At 49.7% G+C, this 16,563-nt stretch overlaps 1 protein-coding gene and 1 non-coding gene across 3 annotated transcripts in view; one reads left to right on the top strand and one right to left on the bottom strand.

The window, feature by feature from the left end:
* RCN3 (reticulocalbin 3) overlaps window positions 1-16,563 on the top strand; it is a 21,582-nt gene continuing 5,019 nt past the window's right edge. The window contains exons 1-7 of one of the 2 annotated variants that reach the window (XM_061389054.1): window positions 1-108; window positions 536-783; window positions 2,571-2,773; window positions 3,784-3,956; window positions 5,265-5,325; window positions 7,466-7,665; window positions 7,908-8,464. In XM_061389054.1, the coding sequence (XP_061245038.1) occupies window positions 542-783; window positions 2,571-2,773; window positions 3,784-3,956; window positions 5,265-5,325; window positions 7,466-7,665; window positions 7,908-8,015 (987 nt within the window). In that variant the 5' untranslated portion in view covers window positions 1-108; window positions 536-541 and the 3' untranslated portion in view covers window positions 8,016-8,464. Of the gene's footprint in view, window positions 109-535; window positions 784-2,570; window positions 2,774-3,783; window positions 3,957-5,264; window positions 5,326-7,465; window positions 7,666-7,907; window positions 8,465-16,563 lie in introns of those variants that run through there. The other variant, XM_061389056.1, reaches the window with a different exon arrangement.
* Window positions 5,059-5,131, bottom strand: TRNAE-CUC (transfer RNA glutamic acid (anticodon CUC)). The gene has a single exon. It is a non-coding gene; the product is annotated as a tRNA-Glu (tRNA).

Below are 16,563 nucleotides of genomic sequence, written 5' to 3' on the forward strand. Positions count from 1 at the left end.
GCCTCTGCACTTTAGGAGGCGGGGTCTGACTGGAGAGCCGCCAAATTGGGCATCTTTTTGGAGAACGCAGGGTGGAACGTAGAGAGCGAAGTGAAGCTATCTGACCCGGTAAAGGGAGGCGGAGGCGGGTGGCCTGTCCAGGGAGGACGGTTTGGGTCCGCTTGGGTGGAGGATTGGGGACCAGGCTGAAAGCGATGCCCGGGAACCTGCAAGATTTCTCTCTGGCCACGACCCTGCCCTGAACTACGCGTGGGAAGTGCGCCACGTCTCCCGCTTGAATCCTACCCTCTTGGGGTACTTCTCTGGGACTTCCTCAGAGGATTCAGTCCCCACAGCTGGTTAACCTCTGAGAATCCTGCCTTCCTTTCCCCCTTCCTGTCCCTTCTTGAGGCCCAAACTTTGCAACCAGCTACCAGCACTCTGTCCTGTCCTGGATCCCCCCTCCACCCCCCACCCCACACCCCGTCCCATCCCTCCCATCCTCTCTCTGTCCTTTCCTCTGTGACCCTGACTCCTAGCCTCCGCCACTCCTCAGGGACTGATGATGTGGCCACCCTCACTTCTGCTGCTGCTGTTACTGCTCAGGCGTGGAGCCCAGGGGAAGCCATCTCCTGACGCCGGCCCTCATGGCCAGGGGAGGGTGCACCACGCGGCCCCCCTGAGCGAAGCCCCTCATGATGACGCTCACGGGAACTTCCAATACGATCATGAGGCTTTTCTGGGACGAGAAGTGGCCAAGGAATTTGACCAACTCACTCCAGAGGAAAGTCAAGCTCGTCTGGGGTAGGAGAGAGATGGAGGGGAAGGAGGATAGTAATTTTCAAGAGGGAGGTTAGGGGAGCCTTCAGTGAGAAGGTGATATTTGAGCCACGTGGGTATATGGGGGAATAACATTCAGGCAGAGGGAACTGTAAGTGCAAAGGCCCTGAGGCAGGAGGGGGAATGATGTGCCTGGTGTATCTGAAAAAGGGAGAGGTCTATGTGACTGGAACCCAGTGAGCAGAGGGATAAAGTAGGAGGTAGTAGCAGAGAGAAGAGAGAGAGATCAGGTTGTGCAGGGCCTTTGGGGCCCCAGTGAGATGAGAGCTATGGAATGGCTCTGAAGGAGAAGGTGAGCCAACTTTGATTTTAACAGGATCCCTCTGGTTGCCATGCAGGGAACAGACTATAGGGAGCAAGAAGTAGAGAGCCCATTGAGGAAGGGACTGCAGTCTTCCAGGTGGGAGATAAGAGACCAGGGTATCCTGACTCAGGGTGGAGATAGCCGTAGTGGTCAGCTATGCTGACTGGAATGTTGTGCATGGATGGAGTTGGATGAAGTAGGCTAATGCGTTTGTGGTCGCGCTTACTACAATGCCCAGCACCGTTCAAAGGGCTTACCAGGCTTAACTCATTTAATCCCAACATCCTCAGTCTGAGGTATGTTCTATTATGTATTCCCATTTTACAGAGGGGGAAACTAAAGCACAGAGAGGTTATATGACGTGTCCACAGTCACACGGCCAGCAAGAAGAGGCAGCAGGATTTGAATCTTAATGTCTGGCTCTAGAGTCCGAGCTCTTAACCACAGCTCGAACCTCTGGGTAGCCGGAGCAGAGCAGAGACAACATAACGCTGGAGGGACGGGTCAGCGACCTAGGCAGGGCCATCTCAAATTGGATTCTGGGGACTGGGTCAAGGGGCTTTGGGATGGAGACAGGAAGAAGGGCTCCGTCAGCGGTCGGGCGAGGACACAGACCAATGACGGGACGTTACCAGGGATGGGACTTGGGAACCGACAGGCGTGGCCTGAGAGAAGGGGCATGAGGTGGTGGCCTAAAGGGGCTTGACCTGAGACAGAGAGGTGTGCAGGATCAGGCTGGAGTTCGGAGAGGAGTGGATGAAGGCCGAGCCCGCCGTGTTGGGGGTGACAGTCATAGGGCAAAGCCTGATAACGGCTAGGAAAAACCAGGCGCAAGAGGAGCATACCTCGGGACTGCAGGGCTATTGGCCTGAGATAGACCCGCGCGGCCAGGGAGGGGGCGGGGAAGAGGGCGGAGCTAGAGGGGCTAGCGGGCCAGGAGATTGGCGGAGCCAGGGAAGGGGGCGGGCCAGAGACGGGGAGCGGTCCGGACCGCGTGTTGCCGTGGCAGTCGGAGTTCAGAGTGAATCTTGGGACAGGGAATCTGCGGGCGATGGGCGCGGTGTGATTCCCTGCCCTCCGTCCCCTCCCAGCTCTTTCAAGTGAGAGATGGAACGTGCGCAGGGTTGAGAGGTGGGGCCAAAGTGGAGGGTTGGACCTGGATTGTCATGGGTCCTTCCCCCACGCCGGCTAGTTGTAGAGCGGAGCGCCAGCCACAGGCCCGCTGCATCTCGGCAGAGAGGTTATCGCCTTTGGGAGCGGAGCCTGGATTGAGAGGGCGGAGCCCTAAGATGGGAGTGGTCCTGGGATTGACAGACTCCTCCCCCCGGTTTGCCGGCGGGGACAGCATTTTCAGTCCTATATGGGGTTGTGTCTCCAGTGTCTAGAAGAAGGCGGGACCCGGGGTGGGCGGGGTCCGAGACTGACGTGCGCCCACTCCGGCTCGCAGGCGCATCGTGGACCGCATGGACCGCGCCGGGGACGGGGATGGCTGGGTGTCGCTGGCCGAGCTCCGCTCGTGGATTGCACACACGCAGCAGCGGCACATACGGGACTCAGTGAGCGCGGCCTGGAACACGTACGACACAGACCGCGACGGGCGTGTGGGTTGGGAGGAGCTGCGCAACGCCACCTACGGCCACTATGAGCCGGGTACGCGGCGAGAAGCGACCCCTGGTCCCCTCACACACCGTGACCCCGACATTTGTGACACCTTCATCCTGAGAACCTCAAGCCACGTTAACCATACCCCTAACCTTTGACTTCTGACCCTTGACCAGGGCCCACCCCCAATCCCTGATCTCTGGTTTCTCATTCTGACATCCACTGGGGACCTCAGTTTCTTGACCAGGGACATCTAACCGCCGGAGCCCTATCAACCTGACCTTTGACCTCTGACTTCTCATCCTGAGAACCCCAAAGCCATTTCCTCTGCCTCTGCCTCTGAATTTCCGCCTATCATCACCAGGCCCAAGAGCCCAACATGGCTCTTATCCTCTGGCACCTGAACCCTCACCCCAGCCCCCCTCCAGACTTCTTCACATACCCTCAGGGGTATCGTTCCACACTCAGAGCTGACCCTGACCTTCCTTTGCTCACAGTCTCCCATGACTCCCCAGGGTCCTCAGGCTCACCCAACCTCAGCCCCACATCAGCCCCACCTCAGCCAACCTTCCACTTTCAATTTTCTGCATTTTCTGTCCCAGCTAAATGGATCTTCTGCAGTTCCCCTGAACTCACCATGCTCTGCAAACCTCTGTACTCTGCACATATCATTTCCTTTGCTGAAAATGCTCTTCCCTTCCTCTGTTCCCAGCAAGCTGAGTCAGTAAACTGCACCAGAGTGTGACTTCAGGGCCCAGAGGGCCAGTGTCAACTCACAGTCCATCCTTCCTGACTGCATAACCTTGGGCAAGTGATTTCCTCTCTCTGAGAGTCAGTTTTCTTCATAAAGTGAGGACAAACAAAATAACTCACTGTAGTCTCTTCTTGGGAGAATGAATTGCAGTTTGTAGATAAAGAGCTTAGCACATCATCAGGTCTCACTACAAGGTTAATTACTGTTAATTATTATTAATCGGTGGAGGTCTCCCTGCCGTGATTCCCCTGAGTTAGATCCCTCTATCTTAAAGCCCAGTCCACCAAAACCCCTCCTTCCCCAGGTGAAGAATTTCATGATGTGGAGGATGCGGAGACTTACAAGAAGATGCTGGCTCGGGACGAGCGGCGTTTCCGGGTGGCTGACCAGGATGGGGACTCAATGGCCACTCGGGAGGAGCTGACGGCCTTCTTGCACCCTGAGGAGTTCCCTCACATGCGGGACATTGTGATTGCTGTGAGTGGGGCCTGAGGAATCCGGCTTCTTACCTCCCTTCCCGGGACCTAGGCTTCTGACACCAAGACTTGCGTCCCAGCGTTTACCTTGGGGGCCCCAGTGCCCACCCTCCACCCCCTAGTGTCTAATATCTCCTAATCTGGCCTCTCCCTTACTTTTCTTTTTTTAATATTTATTTAAATATTTTGTTGCTGCACATGGGATCTTTAGTTGTGTCCTGAAAACTCTTGGTTGTGGTATGTGGGATCCCATTCCCCGACCAGGAATTGAATGCATGTCCCCTGCATTGGGAGCATGGATTTTTGGCCACTGGGCCACCAGAGAAGTCCCTGGCCTCCCCCTTTCTGTGCTCACATTTGGGATCCAAGCACCCAGGCTACCTTCAGAAAATCACCCCCCTCCATAACTGCCTTAGAGGAGACCCTGTCCAAGCTGAATCCCAGGAAAATTCCGACCCTAGACATGGAGTGTCCACTCTGAGGCCATTTCTGCTTGCCCCCCATCTTCTATTATTTTATGATTTTTTTTTTTTTTTGCCAACTCTGTCTGTATTCTAGAGTGACAGGATTTTTTTTTTCTCTTCTCCCTCTTTTTTTTTTCCACTAGACTTTAATCTCTAGAGCCATTTTAGGTTCATAGCAAAGTTGAATGGAAAGTCCAGACATTTCCTCTGTCCCCCTGCCCATGCTAGGGGTAGTTAAATTCTTCCACCTGTTCCACCTGGTGGGGGTTTCAGTATCTTTATTACATTAGACATCTCAAAGGATATTGCTCAGAATATTTTTTTAGTATTTATTTTTATGTATTGGGCTGCGCTGGGTCTTAGTTGTGGCATGCAAATTCTTTTTTTTAAATTAATTTATTACGTTTATATTTGGTGGTGCTGGGTCTTCAGTGCTGTGTAGACTTTTCTCTAGTTGCGGTGAGCAGGTCCATTGTCTGCTTGCGGTGAGCAGGCTTCTCATTGCTTCTCTTGCTGTGGAGCGTGGATGTGTGGGCTTCAGTTGTTGGGGCTCCCGGGCTCTAGGCAGGCAGATTCTTTACCACTGAGCCACCAGGGACACCCTCATGCAAACTCTTGGTTGTAGCATGTGGGATCTAGTTCCCCATCCAGGGATCGAACCCGGGTCCCCTGCATTGAGAGTGCAGAGTCTTGGCCCCTCGACCACCAGGGACGTCTCTATGGCTCAGAATATTATCTACAGCTCTTGAGAGGAACTTAACGACCAAACTCCTATTATTTTGTCCTGTTTGACTGCTTTCCTCTGTTTCTGCATTTTCTCAGCCCCGATGCCTCTTTCTCCCCAGGAAACCCTGGAGGATCTGGACAGGAACAAAGACGGCTACGTGCAAGTGGAGGAGTACATTGGTGAGTGGGCCAAACTCTCCCCCCGAGGATGCCTGTCCTCTCCCCAGCCAAGGGTAGCAGCTGATACGTATCAGCCGTTAGAACAAAGACCCTCTGGAGTGGAGGCTGCCAGAATCCACTCACCCAAACACTCACGGAGCATCAGCTGTGGGTCAGGCCTGGGGGGCCTTTACCGATGATGTATACTTGCTGGGTTTGGGCACATTTTTTTTTTTTAATTATGTATTTTTCTATTTATTTTTGGCGGTGCTGGGTCTTTGTGGCTGTGTAGACTTTTCTCTAGTTGCGGAGAGCGTGGGGGCTACTCTCTAGTTGCGGTGCACGAGCTTCCTATTGCGGTGGCTTCTCTTATTATCGAGCACAGGCTGTAGGGCATGGGGGCTTCACTAGCTGCGTCACAAAGGCTCTAGAGCTCAGGCTCAGTAAATGTGGTGCACAGGCTTAGTTTCCTCGGGGCATATGGGATCTTCCCAAATCGGGAATCAGACCTATGACTCCTGCACTGGTGAGCAGATTCTTTACCACTGAGCCACCAGGGAAGCCCTCCAGCAAATCTTGATCAAACACCCACTGGGTGCCAGGCCCAGAAAACATTTATTGACTTCCTTTGGTGTGCCAGACCAGAAAAGCATGTATCAAGCACCTACCGTGCGCCTCAGTTTCCTCATCTTGTAAATGGAGATAATAGACCACCTACCATGTAGGAGCTATATATATAGTCAACCCAAATGCCCATCAGTGGATGAATGGGTAAACAGGAGGGGATCCAGCCAGGCCATGGAATACTGTTCAGCTGTAAAAAAGAATGAAGCACCATCCATATAACAATGTGGATCAACCTCGAGAACATCAGGCCAAGTGAAAGAAGCAGACATAAAAAGCCACATCGTACGTGATCCCATTTATCTGAAATGTCTAGAGTAGGAAAATCCATTGTGATAGAAATCAGATAATTGGTTTCCAGGGGGCTGGAGGGAGGGAGGAATAGGGAGTAACTCCCGAATGGGCACAGGTGTCTTTTGGGGAAATGAAGATGTTCTGGAACTAGAGGGAGGGGGTGACTGCACACTGAGAATGTGCTAAGTGTCACTAATGGTGAATCTTAGGTTGTCGGCTTTTTACCACAATTCCAAGAAAAAAAAAAAGAACCCCATGTAACTTCCAGTTACTGTGGTCATCATTTCCCATAAGAAATGATGACTGGGACTTCTCTGGGGGTACAGTGGTTAGGACTGGGCACTTTCACTTCCATGGCCACAGGTTCAGATCATGGTTGGGGAACTAAGATTCTGCAAGCCGTGAGGTGTGGCAGGAAAAAAGAAAAGCCTGAAGGTTAACTGGGTAATTGTGTGCCCAGCACCTGCTCCATTATTTTTTTCCCCTGCTTGCTCCATCTTTGATGACATCTCTAAGACAGCTCCCTGGTTCAAACCCTGAGGAGAAGAAAGCATTCTGTCCTAATTATGGTGGCTTTGTGTCTGGTATAAAAAAAGACTTGTCTGTTTGTAATGTCTTCCAGATCTATCTGTGGGCCCTTGGGGTGAAGGGTTTTGCAAACATTTACAAATGATTGCCACAAAGGAGGGGCTCCTAGAATCTTGAGGGATGTTCTGGATGTGGTGAGCTGTTCATAGTGTAGATTCAGAAGATCACCTATAAAAATTTTCACTCATTCCTCCTTCACATTCCTCCCCCACATGAGCACCTACCATGTGCCAAGCAGTGCACACTCTTGTGTCACGGGTGTATCAACCAAGTGGATGGATGATTCAATCAATCAAACGACCAATCCATCAGTGCAGTCAGTTTCAAGTGTAGCATAGGGATCACTGGAGAAGGGCATGGCAACCCACTCCAGTATTCTTGCCTGGAGAACCCCATGAACAGAGGAACCTGGTGGGCTACAGTCCATGGGGTCTCAAAGAGTCAGATACGACTGAAGCAACTTAGCACTCACAGCATGCATGCATAAGGGATCAGCTGTAAATCAGGTTTGTTCCTAATCAGATTTAAACAGAAGAGGAAATTAAGGCAAAGGACAGTGAAAGGCCCGGGATCCGGAAATGTCAGAACCAGGCTGGGAGGTCCCGGGAACCGCCCCTGATGTCACCCCCTCTCGCCCCCGACTCCCCCATCCCAGCTGACCTGTACACGGCGGAGCCCGGGGAGGAGGAGCCGGCCTGGGTGCAGACCGAGCGGGAGCAGTTCAGGGACTTCCGGGATCTGAACAAGGACGGGAAGCTGGACGGGAGTGAGGTGGGCCACTGGGTGCTGCCCCCCGCCCAGGACCAGCCCCTGGTGGAGGCCAACCACTTACTGCATGAGAGCGACACGGACAAGGTGCGCGGACGGGGCCAGCTGGCGGGTGGGTGGGATGCGCAGAAATGACCAAAACCCGGGCTTGGGGCTTTGGGGTTCTTGTTTGCAGAAAGGAAGAGGGACAGAAAGTTTGAGATGGGGAGGGAGAAGAGGGGGGGACAGGGACTTAGAGGGCGATGGAGATAGGGAGGCCATCCTTAGTTTCAGGGACGAGCCTCCCGGATGGGGTCCATTGCCAGTCCCCTGACCTCTGACCCCCTCAGGACGGGCGTCTGAGCAAGGCTGAGATCCTGGGCAACTGGAACATGTTCGTGGGCAGCCAGGCCACCAACTACGGCGAGGATCTGACACGGCACCACGACGAGCTCTGAGCCCCATGAGCCCACTGCCGCCTCGTCGCCCCACGGGCTGACCTGGGGCGCCCCAGTGGCTAGGCCCCCACCTGTCCAGCCCTGCAGGAGGCGGGCACCGGCCTCAGCATCCCCCTGCCCCTGGGCGCTCCACGGACTCACCACTGGGTCACCTTCTTTCCCTGAGACACTGCAGCCCCTCCCAGCTCCCCAAAGGGGCTCACAGGCCCAAATGATGAGATGAGGGATCACCCCTTTCTCACTGGCAGAGTCTCCCAGCCCAGACCAAGGCCCCCCGACATCAGGCTCAGCCTCCAAAGGCCTCCACTAACCCCCCAGCTCCAAATCTGAGCCTCATCCCACACAACGGAGAAACACACCCCTGGGTGCCCTGAACTTGCCCCCAGCACCTGCCCAAAGGATGTCTCTTCTCTGCCAGGGAGGCAATAAAATCCAGTGCTGGGGCCTCAGCTGCGTGTCTCTCTGAAGGGGGGACAGGGGCCTCGGGGGCTGTGACTGGAAGAGGAACGTGTTGGGAGTTGGGGGACTGCTGTGGGCTGAAGGAAGGGACTAGGCATTTGAAGAGGGGGCTCTAGGGGTTGGGCAGGGTTTGAGGTTGTTCCTTAAATTATACATAATGACCCATCTCGGGGAACCCTGCCTCCCAGGTTATTGTTCGGTTGCTCAGTCGTGTCTGACTCTTTGCCACCCCATGGACTACAGCATGCCAGGCTTCCCTGTCCTTCACTGTCTCCCAGAGATTGCTCAAACTCATGTCTATTGAGTTGGTGATGCCATCCAACCATCTCATCCGCTATCATCTCCTTCTCCTGCCCTCAGTCTTTCCCAGCATCAGGGTCTTTTCTAGTGAGTCAGCTCTTTGCATCAGTGGCCAAAGTATTGGAGCTTCAGCTTCAGCATCAGTCCTTCCAATGAATATTCAAGATTCATTTCCTTTAGGACTGACTAGTTTGATCTCTTTGCAGTCCAAGGGACTCTCCAGAGTCTTCTCCAGCACCACATTTTGAAAGCATCAATTCTTCAGTGCTCAACCTTCTTTATGGTCCAACTCCCACATCCATACATGACTACTGGAAAAGCCATAGCTTTGACTAGACGGACTTTTGTCAGCAAAGGGATGTCTCTGCTTTTTAATATGCTCTCTAGGGTTGTCATAGCCTCCCAGATGCTGAGCATTAAGCCAGAATACCTGTGTAACTCATGGGAAACCTACCTAGGTTCACCTGTGGGTGATTGTGGGAAGGAAGAAATGAACACATCCCCTCCAGGCTCTGACCCAGAACCCGGACCTGCTCTCTCCCCTCTTAGTATAAAAGAAGTCTGAATTCTAACTCAGAGAAAATGGTTCTTTGAGACACACTAGTCCACCACCTTCTTGGTCTGCTGACTTTGTGAATAAAGTCACTATTCTTTGCCCTGACAACTCATCTCTGATTTATTGGCCTGTTGTGGGAGGAGCAGTACCAGTTTTGGCAAAGCCAACTGGGAGCCTCCTTGCTCCTAGCCAACCCACCCCTGTTAGGGAATTTTGGGGTAAATCCCTAGCAGCTGTGAGACCACTTGTCCTGAGGATCTTCCCTTCAGAATCCCCCAAAGCAACACCAGCTGCCCCATCACTTGGCAGTTGGAGCAAGAAATTGACCTGTGGGAGCCGCTGGGTTCCATACAACAGGGCAAGTCATTTCCGGAGGAAACTTTTCTTCCAGGTGGGGCTTTTTCCCTCCAGAATAAGCCAGTTTGTTTTGTGTTGAACTGGGGTACCCTGTTGGAGAGAGGCAATGATTGCTGAACTTTTCCCTGAATTGTGAACCGGTTTGTCTGATGCTGGCGTTTGTGTGTGCTGTGTGCGTTTTATTTTTTCTTGTGTTTCTGTCTCTGCAAATTGAGGAATGTTCCGACTATCCCTAAAGAAAACCCTCTAGGGCACATCTTGGGTAGATGATCTGATTACAGCTACAAACCCAAGACTGAGAGGCACATAATACTTAATGCGTAACAATGTGTGACCACAGTACCTGTTAGGATCTCCACAAGAGGGTTGGGGAGGGGTTATCTTGGGACTCTGTGCCCCGTGTACCGTCACCTTTGCTGTGTTAATTCCATCATCTGCAGTCTCCTGGGTCATTGGTCTGGATACAGCAGCTCTCCAAGGAGTCACATTGCCCAGGGGTTGAGTTGATGGTTCTTGTGATACGTAAAACCTTGAGGCCAAACTTGAGGATTTATTTAGAGTTCTGCTTGTGGTCTGGGGTTTTTAATTTCATTTTGCTTTGGTACCATTTCTTTATTTACACACTGATGTCAAATGGAGGAAAGGAAGACAGACACAGATACACATATACAGACACACTTGCTGATACACACACAAACACCTGTCCATCCCTGTCCCAAACTGGGAGAAGAGAAAGGTTTTACTTGGATCCTAAAATCACTAAAGGAATTATCCCAGAATTCAGCCCACTTGGTGGATGCCAAGGCCAAAAGTCATCTTTTAATGGTTAGAGATGCTCAATTGCTATGTATGGTTTTACAGGAGACTTTGAATGGCTCTGTAGCTATTCTATGGTGAAGCAAGGAAGAGTAATGGAATTATCTAGGTGCAAGCATTTGTGTATGACATCAGGGTGAGAAAAAGACAGTTGTCACTTAATGGTAATAGAAACCCAAGAGAATATCTATCACACAGGAAGAAAAGGAAGGGAGCGAGTTGACACAGAGTTGACACAAAGTCAGTCTGTCCACTGAGGATCAGCACATAGGCTTTACTCAAATGCTTTAAGCTGTGGGAAATTTCAGATACCAGCTTGTGCATGTGGACAGTTTTTTTTTCAGGACAAGTGGAGGCATTTCCCACCCAGACAGAAAAAGCCTCTGAAGTGGTGAAAACCCTCCTTAAAGAAATTATTCCCCAATTAAGATTACCTTACAGCCTTCAATTTTCTTGGGCTCCAAAATCACTGCAGATGTTGACTGCAGCCATGAAATTAAAGACACTTTCACTTTGGGGGGGAAAAAATGACAAACCTAGACAGCATATTGAAGAAGGCAATGGCGCCCCACTCCAGTACTCTTGCCTGGAAATCCCATGGATGGAGGAGCCTGGTAGGCTGCAGTCCATGGGGTCGCTGAGAGTTGGACACGACTGAGCGACTTCACTTTCACTTTTCACCTTCGTGCATTGGAGGAGGAAATGGCAACCCACTCCAGTGTTCTTGCCTGGAGAATCTCAGGGACGGCGGGGCCTCGTGGGCTGCCGTTTATGGGGTCGCACAGAGTCAGATATGACTGAAGCGACTTAGCAGCAGCAGCAGCAGCAGACAGCATATTAAAAGTCAGACATCACTTTGCTGATGAAAGTTCATATAGCCAAAGCTCTGCAAGGAAATCCAACCAGTCCATCCTAAAGGAGATCAGTCCTGGGTGTTCATTGGAAGGGCTGATGCTGAAGCTGAAACTCCAATACTTTGGCCACCTCATGCGAAGAGTTGACTCATTGGAAAAGACTGATGCTGGGAGGGATTGGGGGCAGGAGGAGAAGGGGACGACAGAGGATGAGATGGCTGGATGGCATCACTGACTCGATGGACGTGAGTTTGAGTGAACTCCGGGAGTTGGTGATGGACAGGGAAGCCTGGAGTGCTGTGATTCATGGGGTTGCAAAGAGTTGGACACGACTGAGTGACTGAACTGAACTGAACTGAATGGTTTTTCCAGTAGTCATGTACCGATGTGAGAGAATATAAAGAAGGCTGAGTGCTGAAGAACTGATGCTTTCGAATTGTGGTGCTGAAGAAGCCTCTTGAGAGTCCCTTGGACTGCAAGGGGATTAAACCAGCCCATCTTAAAGGAAATCAGTCCTGAATATTCACTGGAAGAACTGATGCTGAAGCTGAAGCTCCAGTACTTTGGTCACCTGATGCGAACAGCTGACTCATTGGAAAAGATCCTGATGCTGGGAAAGACTGAAGGCAAAAGGAGAAGAGGGTGGCAAAGGATGAAATGGTCAGATAGCATCACTGACTCAATGGATGTGAGTTTGAGCAAACTCTGGGAGATAGTGAAGGACAGGGAAGCTTGGTATGCTGCAGTCCATGGGGTGGCAAAGAGTTGGACACGACTTAGCAACTGAACAACAACTTCCTTCAAAGGGACAGTGTCCTTGCTCTTGTCTCCAGTGTAACCAAACATATCTAAAGGATTACAAATCAATTGGAAAGTATATTCGTCCTGGAGATTACAATTAACAGGAAAAACTGAGAAAATGAATCCTATGTTAAAGAGGAGCATTAGTAAAATATGTCATGAGACTAATTTAACTTTGGGTTAGGCCTAGACAGTAATTGTTTTGTCTTACCCAGAGTTTATAATTGTTACCTGTTGGAGGGTTGGAATTTTTTAATCTCTGTGGCTCAAAGCTTTTAATTATAACACACTGTCCCCTAGTGGCGGAAGGTGGAGACTCTGTTTAGGAAGTTCAGTTCACTTCAGTTGCTCAGTTGTGTGCGACCCTTTGTCACCCCATGGACTACAGCACGCCAGGCTTCCCTGTCCATCACCAACCCCCAGAGCTTGCTCAACCTCACATCCATGGAGTCAGTGATGCCATCCAACCATCTCATCCTCTGTCGTCCCCCTTCTCCTCCGCCTTCAATCTTTCCCAGCATCTGGGTCTTTTCTAATGAGTTAACTCTTTGCATCAGGTGGCCAAGTATTGAAGCTTCAGCATCAGTCCTTCTGATGAATATTCAGGACTGATTTCCTTTAGGATGGACTGGTTGCATCTCCTTGCACTCTAAGGCACTCTCAAGAGTCTTCTGCAACATCACAGTTCAAAAGCATCAATTCTTCGGCCCTCAGCTTTCTTTATGGTCCAACTCTCACATCCATACATGACTACTGGAAAAGCCATAGGTTTGACTAGATGGACATTTGTCAGCAAAGTAATGTCTCTGCTTTTTACTATGCTGTCTAGGTTGGTCATAGCTTTTCTTCCAAGGAGCAAGTGTCTTAATTTCATGGCTGCAGTTACCATCTGCAGTGATTTTGAAGCCCAAGAAAATAAAATCTGTCACCGTTTCCATCATTTCCCCATCCGTTTGCCATGAAGTAATGGGTCAGATGCCATGATCTTAGTTTTTTGAATGTTGAGTTTTAAGTCAGCTTTTTCACTCTCCTCTTTCACTTTCACCAAGAGGCTCTTTAGTTCCTCTTCACTTTTGACCAAAAGGGTGGTGTCGTCTGCATATCTCAGGTTATTGGTACTTCTCCCGTATAGGAAGGAGTAGGGCAGATTTGTAGCTTTTTGAGAGCTGCATGGCTACTTGATGCAAAGAGAAGAACCGACTCATTGGAAAAGACCCTGATGCTGGGAAAGATTGAGGGCAGGAGAAGGGGGTAACAGAGGATGAGATAGTTGGATGGCATCACCAACTCAATGGACATGAGTTTGAGACTGCTCCAGGAAATAGTGAAGGGCAGGGAAGCCTGGCGTGCTGCAGTTCATGGGGTCACAGAGTCAGACACAGCTGAGCGATTGAACAACACTGTTTTAAAACTTTTTTTTTTTTTAATCAAAACAATAGACATAGCAACAAATTTGTAGGGAACAAATTATGATTAAAAGCTGCCCAGGGACTTCCCTGGCGGTCCAGCTGTTGAGATGCCACACTTCCAAGGCAGGTGGCTTTAATTAGTCACTACCCAATTCCCTCCTCCCTTCAGTCACTCAGTCGTGTCCGACTCTTTGTGATCCCATGGACTTCAGCACTCCAGGCCTCCCTGTCTATCACCAGCTCCCGGAGTTTACTCAAACTCATGTCCATTGAGTCAGTGATGCCATCCAACCATCTCATCCTCTGTCACCCCCTTCTTGTCCTGCCCTCAATCTTTCCCAGCATCAGGGTCTTTTCAAATGAGTCAGTTCTTTGCAAACCATTCAATATCACAGTAATCCAAGCCTATGCTGAAGAAGCTGAAGTTGAACAGTTCTATGAAGACCTACAAGACCTTTTAGAACTAACACCCCAAAAAGATGTCCTTTTCATTATAGGGGACCGGAATGCAAAAGTAGGAAGTCAAGAAACACCTGGAGTAACAGGCAAATTTGGCCTTGGAGTACAGAATGAAGCAGGGCAAAGGCTAATAGAGTTTTGCCAAGAGAACGCACTGGTCATAGCAAACACCCTCTTCCAACAACACAAGAGAAGACTCTACACATGGACATCGCCAGATGGTCAACACCGAAATCAGACTGATTATATTCTTTGCAGCCAAAGATGGAGAAGCTCTATACAGTCAGCAAAAACAAGACCAGGAGCTGACTGTGGCTCGGATCATGAACTCCTTATTACCAAATTCAGACTTAAATTGAAGAAAGTGGGGAAAACCACTAGATTATTCAGGTATGACCTAAATCAAATCCCTTATGATTATACAGTGGAAGTGAGAAATAGATTTAAGGGACTAGATCTGATAGTGCCTGATGAACTATGGACAGAGGTTCCTGACATCGTACAGGAGACAGGGATCAAGACCATCCCCATGGAAAAGAAATGCAAAAAAGCAAAATGGCGGTCTGAGGAGGCCTTACAAATAGCTGTGAAAAGAAGACAAGTGAAAAGCAAAAGAGAAAAGGAAAGATATAAGCATCTGAATGCAGAGTTCCAAAGAATAGCAAGGAGAGATAAGAAACCCTTCCTCAGCGATCAATGCAAAGAAATAGAGGAAAACAACAGAATGGGAAAGACTAGAGATCTCCTCAAGGAAATTAGAGATACCAAGGGAACATTTCATGCAAAGATCGGCTCCATAAAGGACAGAAATGGTATGGACCTAACAGAAGCAGAAGAGATTAAGAAGAGGTAGCAAGAATACACAGAAGAACTGTACAAAAAAGAGCTTCACAACCCAGATAATCACAATGGTGTGATCATTCACCTAGAGCCAGACATCCTGGAATGTGAAGTCAAGTGGGCCTTAGAAAGCATCACTATGAACAAAGCTAGTGGAGGTGATGGAATTCCAGTGGAGCTATTTCAAATCCTGGAAGATGATGCTCTGAAAGTGCTGCACTCAATATGCCAGCAAATTTGGAAAACTCAGCAGTGGCCACAGGACTGGAAAAGGTCAGTTTTCATTCCAATCCCAAATAAAGGCGATGCCAAAGAATGCTCAAATTACCACACAATTGCACTCATCTCACACGCTAGTAAAGTCATGCTCAAAATTCTCCAAGCCAGGCTTCAGCAATATGTGAACCGTGAACTTCCAGATGCTCAAGCTGGCCTTACAAAAGGCAGAGGAACCAGAGATCAAATTGCCAACATCCGCTGGATCATGAAAAAAGCAAGAGAGTTCCAGAAAAACATCTATTTCTGCTTTATTGACTATGCCAAAGCCTTTGACTGTGTGGATCACAATGAACTGTGGAAAATCCTGAAAGAAATGGGAATACCAGACCACCTGACCTGCCTCTTGAGAAACCTATATGCAGGTCAGGAAGCAACAATTAGAACGGGACATGGAACAACAGACTGGTTCCAGATAGGAAAAGGAGTACGTCAAGGTTGTATATCGTCATCCTGCTCATTTAACTTATATGCGGAGTACATCATGAGAAATGCTGGGCTGGAAGAAGCACAAGCTGGAATCAAGATTACCAGGAGAAATATCAATAACCTCAGATATGCAGATGACACCACCCTTATGGCAGAAAGTGAAGAGGAACTCAAAAACCTCTTGATGAAAGTGAAAGAGGAGAGTGAAAAAGTTGGCTTAAAGCTCAACATTCAGAAAACTAAGACCATGGCATCTGGTCCCATCGCTTCATGGCAAAGAGATGGGGAAACAGTGGAAACAGTGTCAGACTTTATTTTTGGGGCTCCAAAATTACTGCAGATGGTGATTGCAGCCATAAAATTAAAAGACGCTTACTCCTTGGAATGAACGTTATGACCAACCTAGATAGCATATTGAAAAGCAGAGATGTTATTTTGCCAACAAAGGTCTGTCTAGTCAAGGCTATGGTTTTTCCAGTGGTCATGTATGGATGTGAAAGTTGGACTGTGAAGAAAGTTGAACGCCGAAGAATTGATGCTTTTGAACTGTGGTGTTGGAGAAGACTCTTGAGAGCCCCTTGGACTGCAAGGAGATCCAACCAGTCCATCCTAAAGGAGATCAGTCCTGGGTGTTCATTGGAAGGACTGATGTTGAAGTTGAAACTCCAATACTTTGGCCACCTCATGCGAAGAGTTGACTCACTGGAAAAGACTCCGATGCTGGGAGGGATTGGGGGCAGGAGGAGGAAGGGACAACAGAGGATGAGATGGCTGGATGGCATCACCAACTCGATGGACATGAGTTTGAGTGAACTCTGGGAGTTAGTGATGGACAGGGAGGCCTGGCGTGCTGCGATTCATGGGGTTGCAAAGAGTCAGACACGACTGAGCAACTGAAGTGAACTGAACTTCTCATCAGGTGGCCAAAGTATTGGAGTTTCAGCTTCAGCATCAGTCCTTCCAATGAATAGTCAGGCCTGATTTCCTTTAGG

Source organism: Bos javanicus, chromosome 18, assembly GCF_032452875.1.
Source record: "Bos javanicus breed banteng chromosome 18, ARS-OSU_banteng_1.0, whole genome shotgun sequence".
In the NCBI taxonomy this organism is placed as follows: domain Eukaryota; kingdom Metazoa; phylum Chordata; class Mammalia; order Artiodactyla; family Bovidae; genus Bos; species Bos javanicus.